At 40.6% G+C, this 22,569-nt stretch overlaps 3 protein-coding genes and 2 long non-coding RNA genes across 6 annotated transcripts; 2 read left to right on the top strand and 3 right to left on the bottom strand.

Annotated features, from left to right (window-relative positions):
- Positions 1-274: 274 nt before the first annotated feature.
- On the top strand, positions 275-2,257 carry LOC146498237 (caspase-8-like). Of its 2 annotated transcripts, XM_085141932.1 has the most exons (6): positions 275-368; positions 494-837; positions 923-954; positions 1,080-1,182; positions 1,265-1,808; positions 1,897-2,257. In XM_085141932.1, the coding sequence occupies exons 2-6, from the start codon at positions 501-503 to the stop codon at positions 2,033-2,035; spliced, it is 1,155 nt and encodes a 384-aa protein (XP_084998058.1). In that variant the 5' UTR covers positions 275-368; positions 494-500; the 3' UTR covers positions 2,036-2,257. The 2 variants fall into 2 exon arrangements, with proteins under 2 accessions (XP_084998058.1, XP_084998059.1); XM_085141933.1 differs by lacking the exon at positions 275-368 and having other exon boundaries at positions 379-837.
- A 445-nt stretch (positions 2,258-2,702) lies between these two features.
- LOC146498236 (uncharacterized) lies at positions 2,703-11,181 on the top strand. Its single transcript, XR_014870947.1, has 2 exons — positions 2,703-6,818; positions 6,910-11,181. It is a non-coding gene; the product is annotated as an uncharacterized LOC146498236 (long non-coding RNA).
- LOC146498235 (uncharacterized) lies at positions 6,459-15,542 on the bottom strand. Its single transcript, XR_014870943.1, has 2 exons — positions 14,864-15,542; positions 6,459-14,496 (listed from the first exon to the last, which is right to left on the bottom strand). It is a non-coding gene; the product is annotated as an uncharacterized LOC146498235 (long non-coding RNA).
- Positions 15,543-18,387: 2,845 nt separating this feature from the next.
- LOC146498234 (caspase-8-like) lies at positions 18,388-20,130 on the bottom strand. The gene is made up of 2 exons (XM_085141564.1): positions 19,188-20,130; positions 18,388-19,019 (listed from the first exon to the last, which is right to left on the bottom strand). The coding sequence occupies exons 1-2, from the start codon at positions 19,283-19,285 to the stop codon at positions 18,869-18,871; spliced, it is 249 nt and encodes an 82-aa protein (XP_084997690.1). The 5' UTR covers positions 19,286-20,130; the 3' UTR covers positions 18,388-18,868.
- A 241-nt stretch (positions 20,131-20,371) lies between these two features.
- Positions 20,372-22,258, bottom strand: LOC146498233 (caspase-8-like). The gene is made up of 2 exons (XM_085141563.1): positions 20,956-22,258; positions 20,372-20,518 (listed from the first exon to the last, which is right to left on the bottom strand). Exons 1-2 carry the CDS (start codon positions 21,261-21,263, stop codon positions 20,383-20,385), a joined length of 444 nt encoding a protein of 147 aa, XP_084997689.1. The 5' UTR covers positions 21,264-22,258; the 3' UTR covers positions 20,372-20,382.
- Between the last annotated feature and the right edge of the window lie 311 nt (positions 22,259-22,569).

The raw sequence follows: 22,569 nt of genomic DNA, 5'->3' as shown, positions 1-22,569 counted from the left end.
TGGGGAGTACACTGCCATTAAACGAACAGAAGAAGAAGAAAACATCTGCACATGCGCAGTAAGGATCGGGGAGTCCCGATCCGTAACTATCTTTTTATTTTTCGTTTTTGTCTACATTGTACTGAAATGCTTCATTATTGCAAACATTTTAAGATATACTTATTATTCTTAACATCTTAACCGATACTCTGACCCGTAACTATCGTAAAACGCTACGACCGGAAGTAGACACCTTTCGCGCATGCGCGGTACCGATCGGGTTTCCGGTACGGATCGGGTAGCGACACGCGGGATAGTTTCGTGCTGGATGTTATTTGAGAGAAGGAATGAGGTTTCGTTTTCAAGGACAGCAGAAGTTCCAACTGACCGTAAGAGAATTACGTTTTATGTAATATAATGTGCAGCTATTGTTACGATAGTAAGCTGTAGTAAACTACTTCCTTCTCATAGACAGTAGTGTTTAGGATCACCTCTGACTCTTTCCTTTGCGCAGATTCAGCATGTCGGCCCAAAATGCAATGAGGAGCAATAAAAAAGCCATTCATGGGATTCTGTCCGGAGACCGCGGGCTAATTCTCAACAAAGTTTATGAGAATAAGCTGATCACTCAGCGGGAGTACAACAATCTTAAAAGCATCAACAATGCAAACGTGGAGACACACGTCAGTGAGCTCGTGGATACGATCATGAATAAAGGAGAAGATAAATGCAAAGACTTCCTGAACCTCCTGCAAACCGATGGCGCCATTAAAGAAACTTTCCCTCAGCTGGCGAGTTTACAACTGACTTACACCCCCCTTTTATCCAAGCCTGTCCAAGTGTCTTCATGTCAGCACGGTAACACACACGTAACACTGTATAGAAACGCTGTGTCTCCTGTTGTGTTTGGTTGTTTAACTCAGTTTTATTGTTCTTCCCTCAGATGTTCTGCCACAAGATGGGAATATGTCAAAGGTGAGATGCTGATGCAGAAACAGCCTCCTACACTTGTGACATCGCTTGAGACAGATATGTAGATGAAATTCTGTGGTTACGCAGCCTGTAGTAACACATATAAAATCTTGGTGTCCACTCTTTAGGATGTTTATCAAATCATTAGCCGGCCCGTCGGCCTCTGCGTGATCATAAACAATAAGAACTTCTTGGATGGTTCACCAAGAAGAGGATCAGATAAAGACGCCCGTAAGTTTCAGGGGCAGATTTTTTATTCTTTCTTGTTAGTATCTGGTGCTTAAATATTTTTCTCTAATTACATTTTTTGCAGAAAGCTTGGCAGAGGTGTTCAGCTGGCTGGGCTTCAGAGTGCTGATGTGTAAAGACCTGACCAAGGATCAGATGGATCAGGCACTGACGTTTGTTGCTTCCCTGGCAGACATGTCTCAGCTGCAGAAGTTCAACTTTAAAGAGTGGGATGGCAGCAGCTTTGTTGATCCTCAGCAGGTTCTTGAGCACGGTGATGCTTTCATCTGCTCTATTCTGAGTCACAGAAAAAAGGGTGTTGTTTTGGGAACTGACAGGGACCCCTTCCCCATTAAAGAAATTACCCGAAAGTTCAGGGGGTGTGACCAGTCTGTCCTCACTGGTAAGCCCAAAGTGTTCCTGATCCAGGCCTGCCAAGGAAGTAACAAACAGCGTGGAGTGCAGTTGATGGAGACTGATGATGATACTTCACCATTGACCATCCCTGAGGAAGCTGATGTTCTGGTTGCCATGGCCACTGTTGAAGATCATGTTTCATTTAGACATATAGTCAATGGAAGCTGGTTCATTCAGTCTCTTTGTGAGCAGCTGAAGGAGCGCTGTCCCAGGTAATTGTTTTAAAATCACCAAACACATGTGTACACTGACCCTGACAGTGATATCAACATGTTTTTGTATCTCTATAAATGCTCTTAGGGGCGAGGACATCGTCTCCATCCTCCACTACGTGAACGATGATGTAGCACATAGCGAGACCTCCTCGTTGGACAAGCAGATGCCTGAAGTGAGATTCACCCTGAGAAAGAAACTTGTGCTGCCACCTCAGCGCACCTGAAGTCATCATGGAAATACAGCACATCTTACTGTGCAACTAGGGATGCATGATTAACTCAGAGTTACTTATTCTGTTTCTTAAAATGTTTCCTTTATATTTTCCATCTTTCTCTCATCATTTTAAATCTTTTATTTTTCTAAATCTGAATCTCGCATTGAGGTGTTGCATTTTATTCATGTAGCAGTTTAATATCAAAGAATAAATCTCAGACTGGGAACACAACTGGTGTTATTTGTGTTGGGAGGTTTTTACATGTGCTGCAGTGAAGCTTCGCGGGTGCTTTTCCTAAACTGAGCCTTTACATTCTTAAACCTAGTAACATTACCTAATCAATCAAAAAGGTTACTTTTTTTCTTCAAACAACAAATCTCACAACACTCTCCTGATAGTAACAATAAAAATGTTACATTTAACTTGTTATAATGTCTTTTAATTCTCTCAGAATACATCAGTTTGCTTCAGAACTGTTTGACTTGATTTCTCTCTCCACAAATCCTGAAAGATTACCATGGCTACTATATGTGGTTGAAAGAAACATGTTCCAGCAAAACCTTTTTTCAAAAATGTTGTTTATTTTCTTCTGTCCCTCATTTTGTTTTGTTTTTTTTTTCATGTGGATCTCTGAACTGTTAGATGAAGATAAATACTTGATTTTAAAAAAGGAAGGTGAAGTTCAGAGAAGGACATCCCAGTGTTTGAGTGGTCTGTGCTGGAGCAAAGAGACCACAGCTGAAGCCTATTATGGTTAATAGGTATTGCGTAAGTGCTGTAGGAAACATCTGCACTGGCCTTCTATCGTCTGATCACACATTGAAGTCATCTGGGCAGTGCTGGAAAGTAACAGTCTTAAACAATCTGTCTATACGCATTGAAATCGCTATAAATAGTACTGAATATATCCAGATTCAAGTCATGTCATAGATATTAACGTATGATATGCAGCTTATAAATGTTTGGGCTGCCTGCAGAGATGAGCATCTCCCTGTGGTTTGTGTGCTTTGACACTTTCAAGAACCTGGCTTTCTGATCACTGATTACATCAGTGATCTGATTACATCAGTGATTACATCACTGATTACATCAGTTGATCAATGTTTATTGTTAGTCTTTCAACCCAGTGTTAATAGGGTTGAAATTGAATCCATAAAGAAAGAACGGGTAGAGCCAAAAAAACACCTTTGGTTACACGCTTGTCCATAAGTGACAGTGGCTTCCTTCTCAGGCTCCTCAGAAGCTGGTGTGCCCTCTGACTCTCACCTCCCTGCACTCCTCCATCTCATCCTATATGCAAGTCTGACTGAGTGAAATCCAGAATTTAAAAAACTCTACATCACTCAGCCCTCTGCTTCCTGAAGTGTGGACACAGGTTGAAAATGTGGGAGTCTTGCTGTCCACTACAAAGGACACTGAATCAAACATTTGTTTAAGGTTTAGTGGGATAGGTTTACTGTACATTTCTGAAATCCTACTAAGTTTAAAATAAGAATTGCCAAGAATATTGAATGAAAAAAAATTGACTTTTAGCAACAGAAACATAATATCTACAAATGTATCTATTTAGATTGTAAGGCCAACAAGGGACAATTGTTGAAAATTAGCAGTAGCTATAAACCTATGTGCGGTACATCAGTTTCATGTCTTGCACTTGAACTATGTTAAACTGCACTGTCCCTTTTAAATAAATAAATTCAAATGATCAAATTAAAAAAAAAATCACTTAAGCTCCCTTGTTGCTATAACATGTGAAATGGCCATCATTTTGAAAAGCAAGCATGTTGCCTGTGTTACGGATTCAAATATTGGGAATGGATACAAGAGGAAAACCAAAAATAACCACACTGGTCCGGCCGGGTCAAGTCAAACGATGATTTAATGAACACACGCGTGGGAGATGGACACCATACAGCAGACAGCATCAGATCTCAAAATGGTGGAGCCTTGATCAAACTCTTATAGCCTCTAATGGCCCCCACCTAATCATAAAAGCCTAAACATTCACATTCTTTCTCACACAGCGCCTAAGCTACGACCTTTGCTCCCTGTTTATCTGCTCCTGATGAAATGGGGCAGTATGCTCTGTTCTCTTCTAATCAGACAAATGAGACGATGACTTTCTGTGAACAGTATTTCTTATAACTCAGCAGTATAATGCATCATAAAACAATATCATTCATTCACAATAAATCAACAGTCTAATGTAATGCAAATCAGTTTACCAAATGTAATAATTATCACCTTCTTCTAGTTCAGGAGCATAATGCAAACTGAAACTACATAATAATTCACAATCTTTAATTAGGGGTCTAACATGGCATAAAATAATATCATAATCCCACAATTCCCCCTGATGAGCTCTTTAGACTTAAAGAGCTCACTTACACCCTGCAATCCAATGTTGCCAGGTTCATTTCTCCTTACTCCTGAGGCCCTTTGTCCCCCTGTTGGGTGAACCATATGTGACATGACCTCTGTGTTTACGCAGTTCAGATGCAAGAAAAACTATTATTACAACAACAACAGTAGGTACAGATGATACTCCCATCACTCCCCAGTTCTCCCACAGCTTTATTTCGGTGCTACCTTATACCCTCCAAACGTACTCAGACTAGAATCTCTGTCCGAGGAGCTTTTAACCTTTATTTTATTGCTGTAGGCACCAGTGTCTTCCAGTCGGGTGATCCTCTGCTCTCGTTTCCTTCAACCTCAGGGGTTAGACAACCCTTCAGTCGTTGCACAGATCAGGGGATTATTCTGCCCCGATTTCAAACAATGATCTGTGTATTCTGGGATCACAGCTGTGTTCCCCAGGAAAAGGAACAGAAAGGTGTTCTCCTTATGACCAACAGCCTCTCGAACGTCGTTGGTGTGGTGTTCCTGGATTTCCGTCAACCCCTTCGTGGTTATCGCTGTGTTTATTTGATCCATCCTTTTTAGGTGACTAACTGGAGCCCAAAATGCCATGACACTTGAACCCAGTTGATGTTTCAGCAGTCACCGTGTCTGTCTCTGCTGCCAAGGATCCTCGTATATCTGTGACCTCGTCTGGTGTCTGTTCCTTTCTCTGTAAGAGACAGAAAACCAAAACACCTCTCTTCCTAGCTCTAACAATCTAATGTTGCTGTCTACTGATCTTTTGGTGATTCAGAATTGGTTTAGAACATTCAGAATGTCCCAAGGACTTATCCTAATTTAGTGTATGTGTGTGTAAGCGTGTTTGCATTTAGCCTGCTGCACTCAAGGCATTTCCTACACTTTATCAGTCCGGACTATCGCCGAACGAAGCTTATGACCTTCAAAAGACCGAGTGCCAACTCATTATAAGCACATTTGCAAGATATATATAAAAATGATTAAAACCACTCATTCTAATAAAAGACATAAAAAACAAATTAGCCATTTCTAATTCTGACATGTGTCCATTCAATTAAGCTAGAAAATTTAAAAAAAAGGTTAGTGACCTCATATCTTAGAAAGTATCAGACTTTCTCCTATCCAATGTCGTTGCTCCAGTCTTGTTATCCTGTGTTAGGGAATGAAATCAATTTAATTGTCATGTTAGATCTGTTCAACTCCTGGCTCCGCCCAGAGCCTGCGTCTTCCCAATTGTCTACAAACAAAACCTGTATTATTATGAACTTCACTTCAACATGAACTTGTTGACTACTTTTGACACCTGTAGATAGAAGATTAACATGGGGTTATAACAATCACTGTAATACAAATGTTAATATGTCAGTAGCTTCAATAAATGTTCAATGCAATGTTTGTTATATGATTCTAATGTAACAATAATGCTGATGCTAAAATAACAGTAAAACACACCCTTTTTATCCCTTACTGACCACAGCAGGGGCCTCTATGTTTTAATTCAGCCATGAAGCTCACCTGATTCATCACTGAGCCCCACCGGCACTGGCATCTGACAGGGTGGTGCTGCATATTCTTCCTTTAATGTCACTATTTTCAATCTGTTAATTAGAGTGCTTAAACATGAAGTAGACTACATCCACTACAAGTCAATACAACTGTGAATGTGGCCAATTATCAATCTATTACCAATCAATAACAAAAAATAGCTTTTATTTTATGCATGCTTTTAGTCAACCACTCACCCACAGGATCTCCAATCCCAGAAAATTCCTTCTCCTCATTTAATAAGTCTGTCCTCCTTCCATGCCCTGGTAACTGGTCCATCCAGAGCTGTATCATTATGAAATATACATACAACAAGCCAAACCACACCTTGGTCACACCAACCCTTTTCCGCCCTGAAGATGTCCAACGCCATCTTAGTCTGGACTGTCAAAGGTGATTTTAACGCTGATTGTTCCGACAATCCATTTATAACATTTCCTGGTCAGATTAGCCAATCTCTGCACACTGGAATAAACATACTCAACATGATCAACATTTTTCCTGCGTGTTTTTCATCATCTTATTGATTCCAGCGCTCCATCCTTATGTGATTTGTTGCATTATGTTTATCTAGAACTCCACTCTGTCTCTAAATGTTTGAAGAATTTTTCATGTTTGGGGTCAAATCTTAAGAATTTGACCATACGTGAAATTAATGGTGTTATTGTAACATGGTAGACCAGTGTGCCTGTGTTAATTCAGCTCCATATTATTGTGTGAAGTTGCACTGGGTTGGGAGTGGTTTTTTGTGTGTGTGTCACATTTTTGGTGAGCCAATGGCTGGAATGGGGTTGGACTAATTAGAGGCAGGTGTACTTGATTGCACTGATACACTGGTCTACTTATAGCCCACACTACAAACACTGCTGTGTCATTTTGTCTCTCTGTGCATGTATGTAATGTGATAATCTGATATGTTTGGGATGGATGGGTTTTGCGCTATGAATTTTATACTGAAGGTGTCATTTTGTCTCTCTGTGCAGGCCAGGGCCTATTATATGCCACAGCCTAAAGGCAGCATAGTTGCACAGGTTGGAGTGATCACTGGCTATATGCTTGCAGGGTAGTGGGTCTCCAAGGATAACTTCTACCCCTGTTAAAGGCAACATGTGGAGTGCAACTGGCCGTGTGGCATAGCTGGCTCTGGCCTTGGGACTGTGTGTTTTTATTTGATTCATGAATGGGACACTGGACTGTTTTATCTTTTATCTCTTGATATTTTTTGTCACTAAATTATCTTTTAGAATTTTATTGACTGTCATCGTTTTGCCCACGACTGAGACGGTTGGTCAGACCTAAAATCTTTCTTTGGGTGTGTTACATTATCACCCCCATCGGGGCTTACCTTTCCCACTTCTGATGATATTCCTCCCTATTCTTTGCAAGTACCCCGTTTTGGTGGCGAGAAACTGTTGGTGTGGTCAAGTGGGCGCTGTAAAAACAAAAGCTCAGGACAGAACAGCTATCAGTCATGTACTTCATACAAAATTAGCATATATTCAATTTCATATTGATCCTCTGAGTGTAATGGTACATTTTAATTTGAATTTATCAAGCTAAACACAATAATTTTTCTTTATTTTGCTCTTGTTCTTGTGCAGCACCACATCTCAGCACATGCCCCTGTCGGTTCTATGTTACTTTTCTAAATTATTGACTATTTCAATGGAGAACCTAAATGACTTTGACCAACGTTTGTCATTACATATCTCTATTTTGAAAGTGACAGTCTATCATTCCCCTGTATCAATAGAGTTTTTTCTTGCTTTTTCTATCAAAATTGATTGACTTTTTACAGTGGCCCGCTATGGTTAATAATAACATGTTCAGTCATGAGTGAAATCAAAGCTTCTCTTCACTTTAGCATTTAACATTCCCAACAATATAATGTGCTGCATTAATCGAAACACAGCTAATAAAACCCAATTTTCTTGATGGAAACATCAGTAGCTCAAAATTAGCAACCAAAGGGTTAAGTCTGCAGTTCACACTCATGTGAAGCTACAGCCTCCCCCCCTAGTCTCTGTCCTCCTACTCCCGCAAAAACAAAACAAGCGAGACAAAACATCCACCCTTCTTTTACAGGCTGGGTGAATTGTTTGTAGACATGTACTAATCCTAAAGTCGGTATCGTTTTTGTCTCAGTGTCAAGTCAGTTTAAACATTTAGTCGTCAGTCCATCACAGTCCAGTCACATGCATACATTCACACACATTCATACCAGATATTGCTGATAATGGAGTCTCACGCGCAACCTAATCAAGCCTCCATCACCAGCAAGATGACGTCATCATTTTAAAGGAAACAGTTCCTTGTTTTTTTTTTTTTGGACTGGATTGACTCGCTGCAATCCTTTTAGGTTCAGGACTTCTCATGTGATCAATGTCCCATATAAGTGAATTTCTCCAGAGCCCATTATAATCATGGAGAAAAATACTTTGCAACTGTTTCTAGTAATCATGTTTTATAGCGCTTTAAAGTTCAATCTCTCAGGCCTGGATTAAAGAGCTGATTTGTTAAATCAGGAACTCACAAAATACCAAAATATCACCACCGGTGGATCACTCCTCTCAGATGTTCTTATTTCAGTGCACTGTAACAAAAGCAAAGACAAACGTAACCAATAAAATACTCATATAATAACAAATACTGGGGCCCGTTGGAAACATGTCCAAGCATAAAACCATCTTTCTCTCTCTTAGAGAAAGAAAACAATCCAAACCTCACTGATAAAATCAACCTAGTGTTAAGCAAAACCCAAAATCAACCAAAACTTCACCAGAAAGTTTTTCTCCGTCCCGGGACAATATTGTGTAAGCATACAGGTACCGTAACTTCTTTTGCACTGACAAAAAACATGTTGGACTTATTTCAGTCAATAGTGGACACTAGTTGCACACAAATGTTTTGCTTTGGTAGAAACTTAAACAACTGAGTTAAATCAACACAACCTTTTCATATTCAGTTAACCTATGCATTTTGAGTTCATATTACACGATTAAGACATGTTCAGATGGAGTAAGTTAAGCTCCTGGAATATTTTAATCCTTCACAATTCTGTCATTTTATTTCAACACTATTCAATAACTTTTATCCAAATTCTACTTGGTCCCTTAAATACTACATGTTGTCTTCATATTGCCTACGGTTCAACAAAGTCTAAATTCTGATTACCATAAAAATTGAATGGGTCTACAACAACTACCATCCTCCTATCTTTATCCTAATTGCACGAGGGCTGGGAAATACCTCTAAAGTGATAGGTTACGAGGCAGGGTGCATCCCGAACCGGTCACCAGTCTATCACCTAGAAACAAACAACCATTTACACTTACATTCACGGATAATTTAGAATCATCAATTAACCTAGCTCTAATAGCTTCATGACTTTTCACTGTGGCAGGAAACCAGAATACCCAGAGAGAAACCACTGCAAACTAGCCAGACTGTGGACTTGCACCCAGAACCTTCTTACTGTGGAGCAACAGCACTCACCAGCATGCCAACAATGTAGGAAATACAGGGAAGCTATGATTTCCTGTTGAATTTTGTACAGATCTTTAAAGTCTGAGGCAATTGTGTTAAATACACGTGGGATGCTTACGTAAATCCAAGGGCTGGCCCCCTTTTCTTTTTTTCTTTTCTTTTATTTATTTTTTTTTTTCAGTGTGTTCCTCCTTCAATTAAATCTCAATCACAAAAATGTGGCGCTCCGAAATAAGGCTCACACCGTTAATTCATCATTTTCACTCTGTACCACTGTTCCTTATCAGGCTGTGCGAAGCACAGTAAACAATTCAGTCGAGGCCTTGAGCCATAAACAGACATCACTCACAGACATTGTTTTCATAACCAAACTGCTCTAGACCCTGTCCCCTAAATCTGCACAAATGCCCTCTGGGTGACATGAAATGCATTTAACCAATTAACAATCAATGGCTTCTTGTTATTGTAACAGATTCTGTATTTGGACATTTGTGTGCAGCATTTTGCGTATCAGCATAGCATTTGTTAGTAAAGCATTCTTCATTGCAGCAGCGTGTGTGTATCACTCTTCATTGCACAAACATGTGTATGTGTGTATGTGTGTGTGTGTGGATCACTTCTCAGTGAATTGAATCAGCATTTCAATTTGTGTGCGTGTGTGTGTGTCATTTCTCAGTCAATCAACGAGTGCATATGTGTTCATATGTGTGTGAGTCAGTGTATGTAGATGTGTGTGTTTGTGTGTGTGTTTGTGTTCATCACTTTCCTGTTCTGGTGTTCTGGGTAAACCACGGCCTGAAGCGCGCTCTGGGGTCCTGCCCTCCCCCTTTTCAGTCCGTTTGGGTCCATTGGTGCTGCTGCCCAAAGTTCTCTCCATACTGGTTCTGGCCCCAATTGAGGCAGTCCTTTTCTCCAGTGTCCTGCATCTTCTCCTTGTCCAGCTCCTCCTTAACTTGACCCTTTTTGCTTCTGTAGGTCCTTCAGGGTTTGCTCCTGCTGTTGGAGCTTCTCGTCAGGTTTGACAACCTCCTGCTCCAGCAAGCTCCGGCCTGATTTTAAGTCCTGTATCTGGGACTCCAAGCCTGACTGATGGGTTCGATTAGCAGCCAGCTCCTCCTGAGGCATGCTCAGTTTCTGCTCTGATGTCTTGAGCTCTCACTGAGGGCAGAAACCTCAGAGTCTTTTCCGTACACGTCAGATTGAAGTTTATTGATGTTTTCCTTGCTTTGCTCCACGGCCTTCTGCAGCTCTGCTGTTCGGCTCTTCTCAGAGGTCAGCTCCTGACCGAGCCCTGACACCTGTGCCTTCAGCTTATGTTCTTCTGCTGCTTTTGTCCAATCTGAGGTGCCTCCTGACCTCAGTCACTCCTCGTATCTCTGGCACGCCCTTTTCGCTGCCCGATCCTCCGTGTTGGTCCGTCACTGTCCTGCACAGTTTTAATGCAGAGTTGTTAAGGTCAGCATTCTTTTGCTCGGCCTCACTTTTCATCCGGGCTTAATAGGCGTCTCGTCACAGCTCTGTCAGCTGAAGCTGTCTGGAAATCTCCCCCGTGTAGTGAAACGGGCCTTGGATTTAACGTTCTCCGTCTCCGCTGCATGAGATCTCTTTCCTGCAGCACTGTTGACATTCTCAGGCTGTTGTTGTGAGTCCAGCTGCTGTAGCATTTGGTCAGGGTCACATCAAAGATGGTAGAAGGGAGAGCAAAGATGGTAGAGGGGAGAGCAGGAGTCCAGGTCAGCCTCGGCTTTCCGGGCTGACAAAGCAGCCTGTAATTAAGCATAAAGAGAAAAAACAAAAACAAAACAAAAACAGACGAACAGGAAAATAATGTTGTTTTGGCTGTGTTATTCAGAGAGGGGCCAGGCCCTGTGTCAGCCTTCTCCCCCCCTTTTTTTTTGTTTTTTTCTCACTATATAATCAACTCCTAACCCACCAAGTTGACAGGACAACACAGGTACACGTTAAAATTCTTAAGATCATGTTTAACAATTCAAAAAAGGAATTTTATTTCATTCAATAATCTCTTGTATTAATCAATCAGAGGAAAACATGTCACAGTTTGACTCTTTTAACCACTAAATTTGTTGTTTCATCACTGGTTTTGTCATACCAGTGTCTGTCTTTTTGAAGTCAAGTTGTTGTCCTGCAACCCAGAGAGTTTAATTGTTAGTAGTGGATAGACTTTATCATTTAACATCAGGTGTATGTTAAGTTTCGCTGCTTTAAACTTGCTGGAAAATCTTCACGTGTTCATGAATGTAAGCTGTTTCTTCATTGCGTGTGTGTGCGTTTGTGGGTTATTTTAACTTTTTCTCCAACAAGGCATTTCTCTAGCACTTGCCTTTCTCATACATTTCTCTGGTTGTGTGTGTATTTTTATTTTGTTTCCCAAATTTTGATTTCCCACCTTAAATAACAGCATTCCATGTCTTCAGCCAGGAATTAGAGCTTGCTTGTGAGATTCAGGGACACATGGTGCCAAAAACAATTCAGTGAAAAACTTGCCTGAACATTTCCAGTGATGGTAACCGATAACTGGAGGAGAAGATGTCCTTTTAGCTTCTTTTTCGGGTGGGGACAAAGTGAGAGGTCAAGCTGTAAAATTTTGAGCCAGAGCTTGGCATGTGTGTCGTCCAATTTTATTAATCTATCCTTTTGCTGCTGTACTCAGGTTTCCAAGTTGAGAGAAATCCACCTGTATTAAGAGACTAAAACATTCATTTACTATTTTTCTTAAAACATCCATTTGGTTCATCTGCCTAGATTTTACTCTTTCTCTTGGTGCATAGTTCACACAGTCAGGCAGTTGCCTTTTATGGGCATGCAAGTTTCCGGTCACTTACCCCCAGCAGCTGCGAAGCCGTCTCTCCCATATCAAAACTCAGCCAAACATTAAACATTCACCGTAGTCATTCAAAACTTTATTTGTAATATTACAATCAGCAAAATCAGCGTTTTAATTACAGGCATGTATCATTGTTTGCAAATCATAATTATAAAACTCAATAACACGCTAAACAGGAAGTCCTCTGTGGGCTTCACAGCAGCCACCTCATTTGCATGTTCACACAAAATAGCTCGCAGCGCTGCAGCGCGCTATCGTCACACACAGCCTCGTTTCACACTCAACTCTCTATTATATTACAAAGACGTCTTATATTTACAATCATTCTCAGGCCTGAAAGTTTTAGCGCCTACACAATTTTGACAAATTTAAGATAACGGGTCCAACCGAAGAAAGTCCAACTTTTTTGTAATCAATTAACCAGTATCAGCCTCTAACTGAGATGAGATGAGATGAGATGAGATAGCCTTTATTTGTCAGTTGCAGGTCTTTTGCCCACAACCGAGATGACAGACCTTGCCGACCGTACATACAATACACAAACATCACATTGGGGAGACAGGTCAGGCTAGGTAGCGAGGAAAAAAACATCGAAATGTGTAACACAGAAGGATAATACAGGAATGCACAGATATCAACACACCATAGCACAATAAACACAGACAAGCAACATGGGAAAGAGTTCCAGTGTGTACATCTGATCTGGGACCGCTGCAATCTTTCGACTGCGCCTCCAACTGACCCAATGTCCACATCAGAGGGGAGGTAAGCGTTGGAGGTGGCGTTGGATCCGGGGTAGGGAGGGTGATGCGTCGGTGAGTGCTTATCAGTATCAGTATATGTATGTGTGTGCGTTTCCATAGTTCAGCTGAGACAGTGTCCTTCGCCCTGCCAGGCTAAGTAAACAGTCTTCCAGCCAACCCAGGTGGCCTTGCATGGAATGGGAAGGAACAGACTAAACACAGTCGTTATCAGGGTGTTTTGTTCAGCTCCGGCCTTGTAGCTGGCGCCGAGAGGGTATCCACATGAAGTGATGTTATTTTTTACTTTAGTGCGAACAGCTCATATGAATTTCAAAGCAGTTCTACAGTCCAACACTGGTCTCTTAATCTCCCGTTGGAGAGCCGCGAGCTTCGCCATACTTGCGTTCTGTGATGTTGTCATTTCTTGTGCTCAAGGAGCCGATTTCAGAGAACTCACGGCAGTGTGCCTCCCCGAGATGTCATCCAATTTTGCGCCCAGAGATGTTATTCCGGGCTAGCCCTTCCGAGATGTATCCAGTCTGCAGTCAGAGATCTTATTCTGAGTATTCACAGCAGCCGTAGCCTCTCCAAGATCTTATCCGTGCTGACTCAATGAGCCCATTTTGAGAAACTCACGCCTCTCCCATCGTTCCAATCCCAGCGGGCAGCCTTGTGGGGGTTTGAACAGCCGGTTCCGCTTTCTTAATTCTTCGATAAGTCAGGGCCAAGCCAGCTCCGATCCGCCAGAACCCTGTTACCATGGTTCCAAATAGGTAGATATCTTCAGCACTCAGGCTCACCCAAGCCCAAACTTCTCGTTGAAAGGGGTGTCAATTGCATTCAGAGACCAGTTGATTCAATCCATAATTCCTCTTTTAGGTTTTAGAGAACAGACTGTGAGAGAATGTTCCAGGGAAAATACAAAAAAACCACGAGACTAGACAAGGACATAAGCAGGGAAGATAAGGGAGAGGAGAAAAAGTGCGTCCGCCTCCTCCGAGAGCCAAAGAAAAGCACTGTATCTGGCCTCATCTCTAAAGTCCCTAACTCAATTTAAAGTGTCCAAAAAAGCGCAGATAAGGAGCCTCTAACTCCTAGCTTGTTCCAGGATGCCCTGTACCCCACAGTCAAGCCAACTGAACTAACCCTGTTCGCCGACAGGTCAAGGTCGCGCGTCCGCGGCCAGGAGGGAGCGTAACCTCCGGGCTATGCGCCTCTTAGTGGCCTCTAACCACCGTTCTAACAAAATTTATAATACTTTTAAACAACAGACAACACCCAAAAAACAAGAGTATGACTGAGGCAGATGCAACGTTATGGACAATGGAGCCTCTAACTCTCAACATGGCCAACACAGATGCAATCTTTTAAACCAATGGAGCCTCTAACTCTCAACATGGCCAACACAGATGCAATCTTTTAAACCAATGGAGCCTCTAACTCACAAACTGACCAATTCCCTATCAAACTACCTGAGCCTCTAACTCAGTATTATTTTCCTTTATCTTGAGCCTCTAACTCAGTATTATTTTCCTTTACCTGAGCCTCTAACTCAGTATTATTTTCCTTTATCTTGAGCCTCTAACTCAGTATTATTTTCCTTTACCTGAGCCTCTAACTCAGTATTATTTTCCTTTACCTGAGCCTCTAACTCAGTATTATTTTCCTTTATCTTGAGCCTCTAACTCAGTATTATTTTCCTTTACCTGAGCCTCTAACTCAGTATTATTTTCCTTTATCTTGAGCCTCTAACTCAGTATTATTTTCCTTTACCTGAGCCTCTAACTCAGTATTATTTTACTTTATCTTGAGCCTCTAACTCAGTATTATTTTCTTTACCTGAGCCTCTAACTCAGTATTATTTTCCTTTATCTTGAGCCTCTAACTCAGTATTGTAACTTATAAGCTTATTTCAAGTTTCAAAACTCATGAGATTTTTCATCAAAATCAAAACAGGCCTTCACCAGTAATTTCAGTGAGTAGACTTTTAATTTATACAGACCAATTTGGCACAGTTTGGATTTACATTCAACAGGTTGTGCCTCACCTTTAAATGTGCCGGCTTGCCCACTCACGTCAGACCACTGGCTCGTGCCTGCCCGTTCAACCACCTCGGACCGTCCAAACCTCCAAAACTTCCATCCCAATACCACAGGACGAGCCCCCAAAACTGTTACGGATTCAAATATTGGGAATGGATACAAGAGGAAAACCAAAATAACAACACTGGTCCGGCCGGGTCAAGTCAAACGATGATTTAATGAACACACGCGTGGGAGATGGACACCATACACAGACAGCATCAGATCTCAAAATGGTGGAGCCTTGATCAAACTCTTATAGCCTCTAGTGGCCCCCACCTAATCATCAGGGCCTAAACATTCTTTCTCACACAGCGCCTAAGCTACGACCTTGGCTCCCTGTTTATCTGCTCCTGATGAAATGGGGCAGTATGCTCTGTTCTCTTCTAATCAGACAAATGAGACGATGACTTTCTGTGAACAGTATTTCATATAACTCACAGTATAATGCATCATAAAACAATATCATTCATTCACAATAAATCAGCAGTCTAATATAATGCAAATCAGTTTACCAAATGTAATAATTATCACCTTCTTCTAATTCAAGAGCATAATACAAACTAAAACTACATAATAATTCACAATCTTTAATTAGGGGTCTAACATGGCATAAAATAATATTATAATCCAACACGTCCTACCCGGACACCGGCCGTCGAAGGATCCTACCGATCCTTCTGAGCATTCTTCCCCTGAATTTGGACACAGCCATTGTCAGGTCATCTGTTAATCTCTCCACAGTAGTCATAGTCTTCCATAGTTGTCATAGGTTTCACAGTTTGGTTATAGTTTTTTCACAGTTTATTCATAGTTTTATGTTGCTAATGTTATCGGCCGCAATGAAGGCTTGCTTTTTGTTAAAACCTGCAACTCCTCTGTCAGCATCTGCTTTTGGGTCCTGTTCCAAAAACACACGGCACACCCGGCCGTGACATAGCGGCTTCTGGGTCCAAACTCCTCTTCAGTTCTCAAAGTCAAACTAACCCTGCAGCGTCACTGAGAGTTACAAACTGTCTAAATTGTTTCATCTTTCATAAAATGATCGATGTAGCTGCTCTACCAAGTGTAACAATTAAGTTTAACACTAAGGCATCCATGAAAACAGGAATTATGACGTTTAACAGGCTTAAGTTAGCACAGTATTAGTTTCCATTTAAACATAATATACCATGTTCTGACTGAGGGATTTCTGAAAAATGAAAATGTAAAGCTCCGCTATCACTTCAGACATAAATGAAAACAGAAAACTAAACAGTAGTGACGTTTGTAGGATTACTGAATGTCCTTTGGCCATTAATTCAAAAAAACAGAACTTCTAAACACACGAAAATATTCCCGCTACATTTATGTTCCATTTAAAGTAATCAGACACTAAACCTGAAAATGAAGTCAATCACACATGAATCCAAAGGTTACAAAAATTAAAATGACTCAAAGCAAGATGCACCTTCGGGTCTTATTCTCCTCATGTGGGAATATTAACATAATTTTACATTTAGTTTTAAAGTAGTTTAATAAGAATAAAGCAAGTATAAGTCAGCTTAAACTGTTTTGACTGACTTAGAATTGACTCCATGTAACTTTAAAATTTAGAAAAATAAAAGATTTAGAATGATAAAAACGGACAGAAAATATTGCAAGAAATATGGTATGGTAAACCCTGAATTAATCATCTATTCTTAATTATGGAGTAAGGTGTGCTGCGGTGATTTAGATGGTGATTTGTGGTGATTCTGTTGCACCCAGGTGGCAGCACAAATTTCTTCCTCAGGGTGAAGCTCATTTCAGGCCTCACAGACTCATGTTAAAATGCCCAACACTACAAAAACACTATACTGCAAACTATGTATAGTTTTCATAGTTTTAACCATATTTATATCCTGTTCATAGCCTGTACATAGCTTGTACACTCACTACAGCCTGTACATACCTATAGTTATATCATATTCATAATATAACTTCACACCATGTACATTGTAAAATACCTATAATAGATCAATATTCTGTAATATATCTATATTATTGCTAAAGCACTTTCTGGATGGATGCACACTGCATTTCGTTGCCTTGTACTTGTGACATGTGCAATGATAATAAAGTTGAATTCTATTCTATTCTATTCTATTCTAAAAGAATAAACATGTTTACAGCTTTAGGGATTTATAGCCAGTTTAATTTCCCATTAAAAGGCCAGCTGTGAGACAGTCACTGTATACTTGAATAAAAAAGGGCTGAGGAATTTGGAATAATTAAACACCAAAACCAAAATTTTGAATTAAACTATAAAGAAAAACATCACCAGTCATTCCTTTTAAAAAATATATAATTTTTTATAATTGTCTATTATTATATTTCTTTTTGTTTTGAGTCATTAAGTATACAAGTTCATTTGTTGTATATCATACACAGGACCTAACAAAATATCACACGTTTCTACAAATAAAGGGTTGAAAACAAAATATACGACAGTGAAATTTTCCTTTTTATTTATTGAATTCATGTCCCAAAAGAAAGTAATTTGCTTATAATAATTGTCACCATATTTCTACTACTCTTATGTAATTTCTTTTGAAATTGTACTTAACATATATCTGTAATTAGTCATAACAAGTTGTGGGTTGGATGCTTGAAAGTCTGAAACCAGAGCATATAGAAGGTGAAGGAATCTGGTTCCCACTCAGGTGATGTAGACTACTCTGAAAAGTACTACTACTCTGATTTTATTAGACCAGCAGCACCAAAAGTATGATGTCTCCCCAACTTTAAATATAGGACACAGGCACTTCTGCCTATTTGTAAACACCAATGAAAACACAATAATATACATTTTAGTAATCACCTCAGTGCCCAAATTCAATTACATGTACACATTAAATGGCATTATTAATCAGTTTTTAAATGTGGAGGAACGGTTTGTAAAACAAATGACCACCACTTAATCACAATTCAGTAGCGTATAATTATGTGGCAGAAAAAAAGACGACCCAGGGTCCCTGACCAGTTATGAATTATATTATTATTGTATGTATATTTGGTATTGCTGTCCTTCTCCCTGTTTGCGGGTGTGTGTGTGTGTGTATATGTGTTTTGGCGAGCGCCGGTTTGCGGGCGCCTTCAGGCCTAGTGGGTGTGGCCCTGCTGGCGGACTGGCCACACCCGAAGCCACACACCTGCTGATCAGGCCTCGTCGGGGGAGCTACTTAGGAGAGTCTTGGAGCTCCCCCACGACGCGGGATCATTGCGTGAGACTCCACGTTAGTCACCCAGTTAAGCTTGGTTAGTGTGTGTGTGTGTGTGTGTGTGTGTGTGTGTGTGTGTGTGTGTGTGCGTGCGTGCGCCCGTGGTTGTATGTGTCCTGACGGCTGCTTCTATTGTGTTCCCAGGAGAGGTGTGGAGTGCCAGACAGCAGCAGCACGGGGAGTGCTGAGACACTGGAGCAGAGAGCACAAACACTGGGAGAAGACACGACACGGGAGTCTGGGGAAAGCACGGGGATTTATTGTTGTTTAGTTCCATACACTGTGAATAAATGCACTGTTTAGACACAGAGCACCGCGCCTGGGTCCTCCTTCCCTACACCTCCACGGTCTGCCAGCCAGACTGTGACAAACAATTTCAGAAGCTAGATTTTATAACCACATTTTATATACTATGATATTTTATTTGATTCTTGAGATGAGATCAAAATAGAAATTCATTCATACATACACACTGTAAACCAGGCTCATCAAGTCTATGTGAATCTGGGACTTATTTTTGGTCACAGGCGGGTGACAGGTTTGAGGACGAGCTTCTTGGTGAGAGTGAATCTGGGCTCTGGCATTTGTTTGTATTTGTGGATGAAAAACTCTCCTTTGCTGACCTCCCTGTTCACACGTGTCAGGACAGTGAGGATATCATCCATCTCCTGACTGCAAGGAAAACATCAGAAACACACTAAAAAAAGACAACTTGAATTTTTGGAATATTTGAAACATTGACCTTTCTGATGTTTTACATAAGCACATCTTACATCACCAAAAGCAGACCTACATATTACTGTTTTCTTCCAAAGTAGCATTGTATCCTATTTCTCTCACCTTTCTGCTGATCTTGTCAGCTGCTTGCACAGCTCCTGGGTGTAGATACATCCTGTGACTCTGTTTTGAAACGTCACGAAATCCTCCACGGTGGCCATGCCTATCAGAAAGTCTGCTTCTGAAGGCACTGTCTCAAACTCTCTCCCCGGGTCTGCATTTCCTTCCAAGAAGAATTGTGTCTCCCTCCCATCCTCTTCAGGCCCCAAGCTGAAGGGACAGTATCCAGAATTTGCTTCTTCTTTTTTCAAAGCGGTCTTAAACAATAATCATTGGCTGCTTCTTCAATCATTTTTAGTCCAATTCTTTTATCTGATCTGAGGATGTTTTTCCTTTATCTTTAGGCACTTTCTAAAAACACATTTCTTCAAATTTATCGGATGCAAACTGTCAGTCCCTATAAAGATAGTGGACAGAAAACTATCTACAGCAGGTGAACAGTACATGAAATCCATGTCCCTAATAAATATGAAGAAAATCTAGCACCTGAGAGATCTGGCCCTTCAGTTTATCCAGCTACTGTTCACTTAAGTCTCATCAGACAAGGTCTTCGTGGAAGGGTGGCTGTCAACAAGCCATTCTTAAAAGGAAACGGGAAGAATGGGTTGAGGCATGCCAGATAACACAAGACCTGCAATGAAATCAGTCCAGCTCTTATGCAGTGACGGATCCAAATGTAAAACTTTTGGTGTGTGATTCTTATATAATGTTTTTTTCTTCTTTGAGGGCTCAAAGTGCTTTATGCAACCTGTCTCATTCACCTGTGGTTGTCACTGTATACAGAGGTCAAGAGAGAGGTACAACACTGGTCTATATGATGTATCGCTGTCTGGTTTGAAGCAGCATTTTAACCAGTACCTTATATAACCTATTACACCTCGGCAGCTCCTTTACCTGTAATGTTTATGTTTGGCAGTTGCTCAAATATTAAGAAGTGGTGTAAGAGTGTAAGATTTGATTTTATGATTCTTAGGTGAAAAACACTTTTCTAGAGTTTGGAAAACACCAAATAAAAAATTCCTATTTATATTTAAGAAATGACAAAAATGTACCATTTCATTTGCCACTGTGGATAATTTTTATTCAGTTCATAATTACAAAAATCACATTTATCAAACCAAACACACACACAGTGTAAACTGTAATGTGAATCCGGGAATTGTGTAGACATGCAGTGTTGTATTTGGTCACAGTCGGGTCATACAAATTTGAGGACGAGCTTCTTGGTGAGAGTGTAGTTGGGCTGTGGCATTTGTTTGTGGGATAAATACTCTCCTTTGCTGACCTCCCTGTTCACACGTGTCAGGACAGTGAGGATATCATCCATCTCCTGTCTGGAAGGAACACACGTGAAACAAAAAGGATACATCTTGGATAATTTTAACAAAACACGCAGCTCATGCCAACACCATGTTTGAAAGCACCAAAAGCAGGAAGACAGAAATGTACAGAGATTTGATGCATTTGATTTGTCTTCCCTGATGACTTTTGAGCCTCAGAAAATGGGTGTAATTTTAAAACAGTTAAGACTGTGCTTTTTGTAAAACCCCTTGAATGAAAGCACAAGGTCTGATTGTGTGAAAATGTATTGAGGCGCTCTACAGAGGAAAAACTACTACATTTGTGTCTTTGTCCATAATTCTATGGACCGAACTGTATGTAACAGAAATTACATTAAAAAAAATCTACTTTGTTGGAAACTACTGCACTATGACCTTCCCATATGAGAGTAGTATGGTCTGCCATAAAGAAACTAATCACTTCAACTCACCTTCTTGCTGCTATTGTCAGCTGCTTGCACAGCTCCTGGATGTAGATAGATCCCGTGACTGTGTTTCGAAATGATCCGAAGTCCTGCAATGTGGCCATGCCGATCAGAAAGTCTGCTAGTTCAGGCACTAGCACTGCCTTATCAGGGACTGAGGCGTCTGATTGCAGTGCTCCTTTGTTTTGGTTCTCGTCCTCTCTGCTGCAGGGATAGTATCCTTTCTGGTATTCATCACCCTGACTTGCTTCAATGAAGAAGAGTTTGGGCTTCCCTGACAAGGTAGGGACTCTTCCACTTGTAAAGGGGAGCATCAGATCTTTCAGAAACACCTTTTCCCCGTCTGTGCCAAAGACACACCCCTTTTCTCCATGCGAAAGCACGCATACCACCTTAAATCAGAGGCATATTGAATAGATGTGGTGTTAAGAACAAAAAATGCAAAAGGACACATGGTAGTGGATTTTGTGAAAAGGATAAAAATAGCTGTGGTGACCACATACTTTAAGAAGAAGGTAGAAGTGAATTATAAGAGTGGAGAAAGGTTCACAAAGGTGAACTACATCAAACTACATCTTATGCAGAATCGTAAAGAGAGAGGATACTGCAAGGTGGTGTCAGGGGGGGAATGTAGCTAGGTAGATTTAAATGGTACTCTGAAGGTTGACTTTAGAAATGAAGAAGGGGAAGTGAACGAAGCCAAAAGCAAGGATTAAGTGAAGAAGAAGGACATTGTGCAGTATATAGGCAGATGTTACATGAACTATCTGGGCTGCTTATCAACCTCTGATCAGTATAAAGGTAGTATGAATGTTGGTAAATGATACCAAATTAACTAATTCACAACTGACAGTTGCCCTGGACCCAACCCTAGCCTGACGTATGCAATGAGTTAGGGATGCAGCTATCAATTATTTTTGTAATCAACTAATCTATCGATTATTTCATTGATTACTCGAGTAATCTGTTAACCAAATAAATCATGAAAAATTAGGTTTAAATTTTTTGGTGAAAAATTTGTTCATGACAGTCAGTGTTGGGGAGTACTGCATACATGTACCGGCATTACATATTTAAAATACAAAAGAAGTGTAACTGTTTTCCGTTAAAGTTACCATTTAAAAAGGTAATAATCAGAATACAGTTACTTTGTAAAAACAGATGGATAACACGGTGGTCTTTTCCTGTTTCATATTGTAAGCTATCCCCTCTTTATTTTTTGGTAATTCCACGCCGGTGGAAATCCAATGTGCAATAAGAGGCTCTAATGCCTGGGTCTCAATCTTGCGGCCCGCATAATGACATGAAGAAATATTTTTTAAAGATTAATATGCAAAAAATTATTTAATATAAAGGCAATATGAGCAGAGTGTTACAGGCATAGCCCTAAAGAATGTAGCCTAATGGGCAGTGTAGTTCGTGTTGCAGGGAGAATGTGTGGGACTGCCCCTGGTGTTATGTGTGTTTGTGAGCACGAGGAAGAGAGAAAAAGGAAAGTCAAAAAGTATGAGTTGCTATCGACTAGAAACGGGAGATGTAAGCATGTAAATATAATAATAACCACTGCAGCCAGTGCAGAGTGCCTGACGAGTCCAGTTGTAAGAGGTCATGACTCGACTG

The sequence above is a fragment of the Neolamprologus multifasciatus genome, chromosome 18 (assembly GCF_963576455.1).
Source record: "Neolamprologus multifasciatus chromosome 18, fNeoMul1.2, whole genome shotgun sequence".
Lineage (NCBI taxonomy): Eukaryota > Metazoa > Chordata > Actinopteri > Cichliformes > Cichlidae > Neolamprologus > Neolamprologus multifasciatus.
Note: the sequence above shows the minus strand (reverse complement) of the source record. Positions and strands in the feature narration are given on the sequence as shown.

Bases quoted from the DNA above. Each gene is read 5' to 3' on its own strand.
- LOC146498234 (XM_085141564.1), bottom strand. From the start codon at position 19,285: ATGGCCACCGTGGAGGATTTCGTGACGTTTCAAAACAGAGTCACAGGA. The intron at 19,020-19,187 runs GTGAGAGAAATA...TTTTCCTTGCAG, and splicing joins CTGACAAGATCAGCAGAAAG to TCAGGAGATGGATGATATCC.
- LOC146498233 (XM_085141563.1), bottom strand. From the start codon at position 21,263: ATGCTCCCCTTTACAAGTGGAAGAGTCCCTACCTTGTCAGGGAAGCCC. The intron at 20,519-20,955 runs GTGAGTTGAAGT...TGTTCCTTCCAG, and splicing joins CTGACAATAGCAGCAAGAAG to ACAGGAGATGGATGATATCC.
- LOC146498237 (XM_085141932.1), top strand. From the start codon at position 501: ATGTCGGCCCAAAATGCAATGAGGAGCAATAAAAAAGCCATTCATGGG. The intron at 955-1,079 runs GTGAGATGCTGA...TCCACTCTTTAG, and splicing joins AAGATGGGAATATGTCAAAG to GATGTTTATCAAATCATTAG. The intron at 1,809-1,896 runs GTAATTGTTTTA...AAATGCTCTTAG, and splicing joins CTGAAGGAGCGCTGTCCCAG to GGGCGAGGACATCGTCTCCA.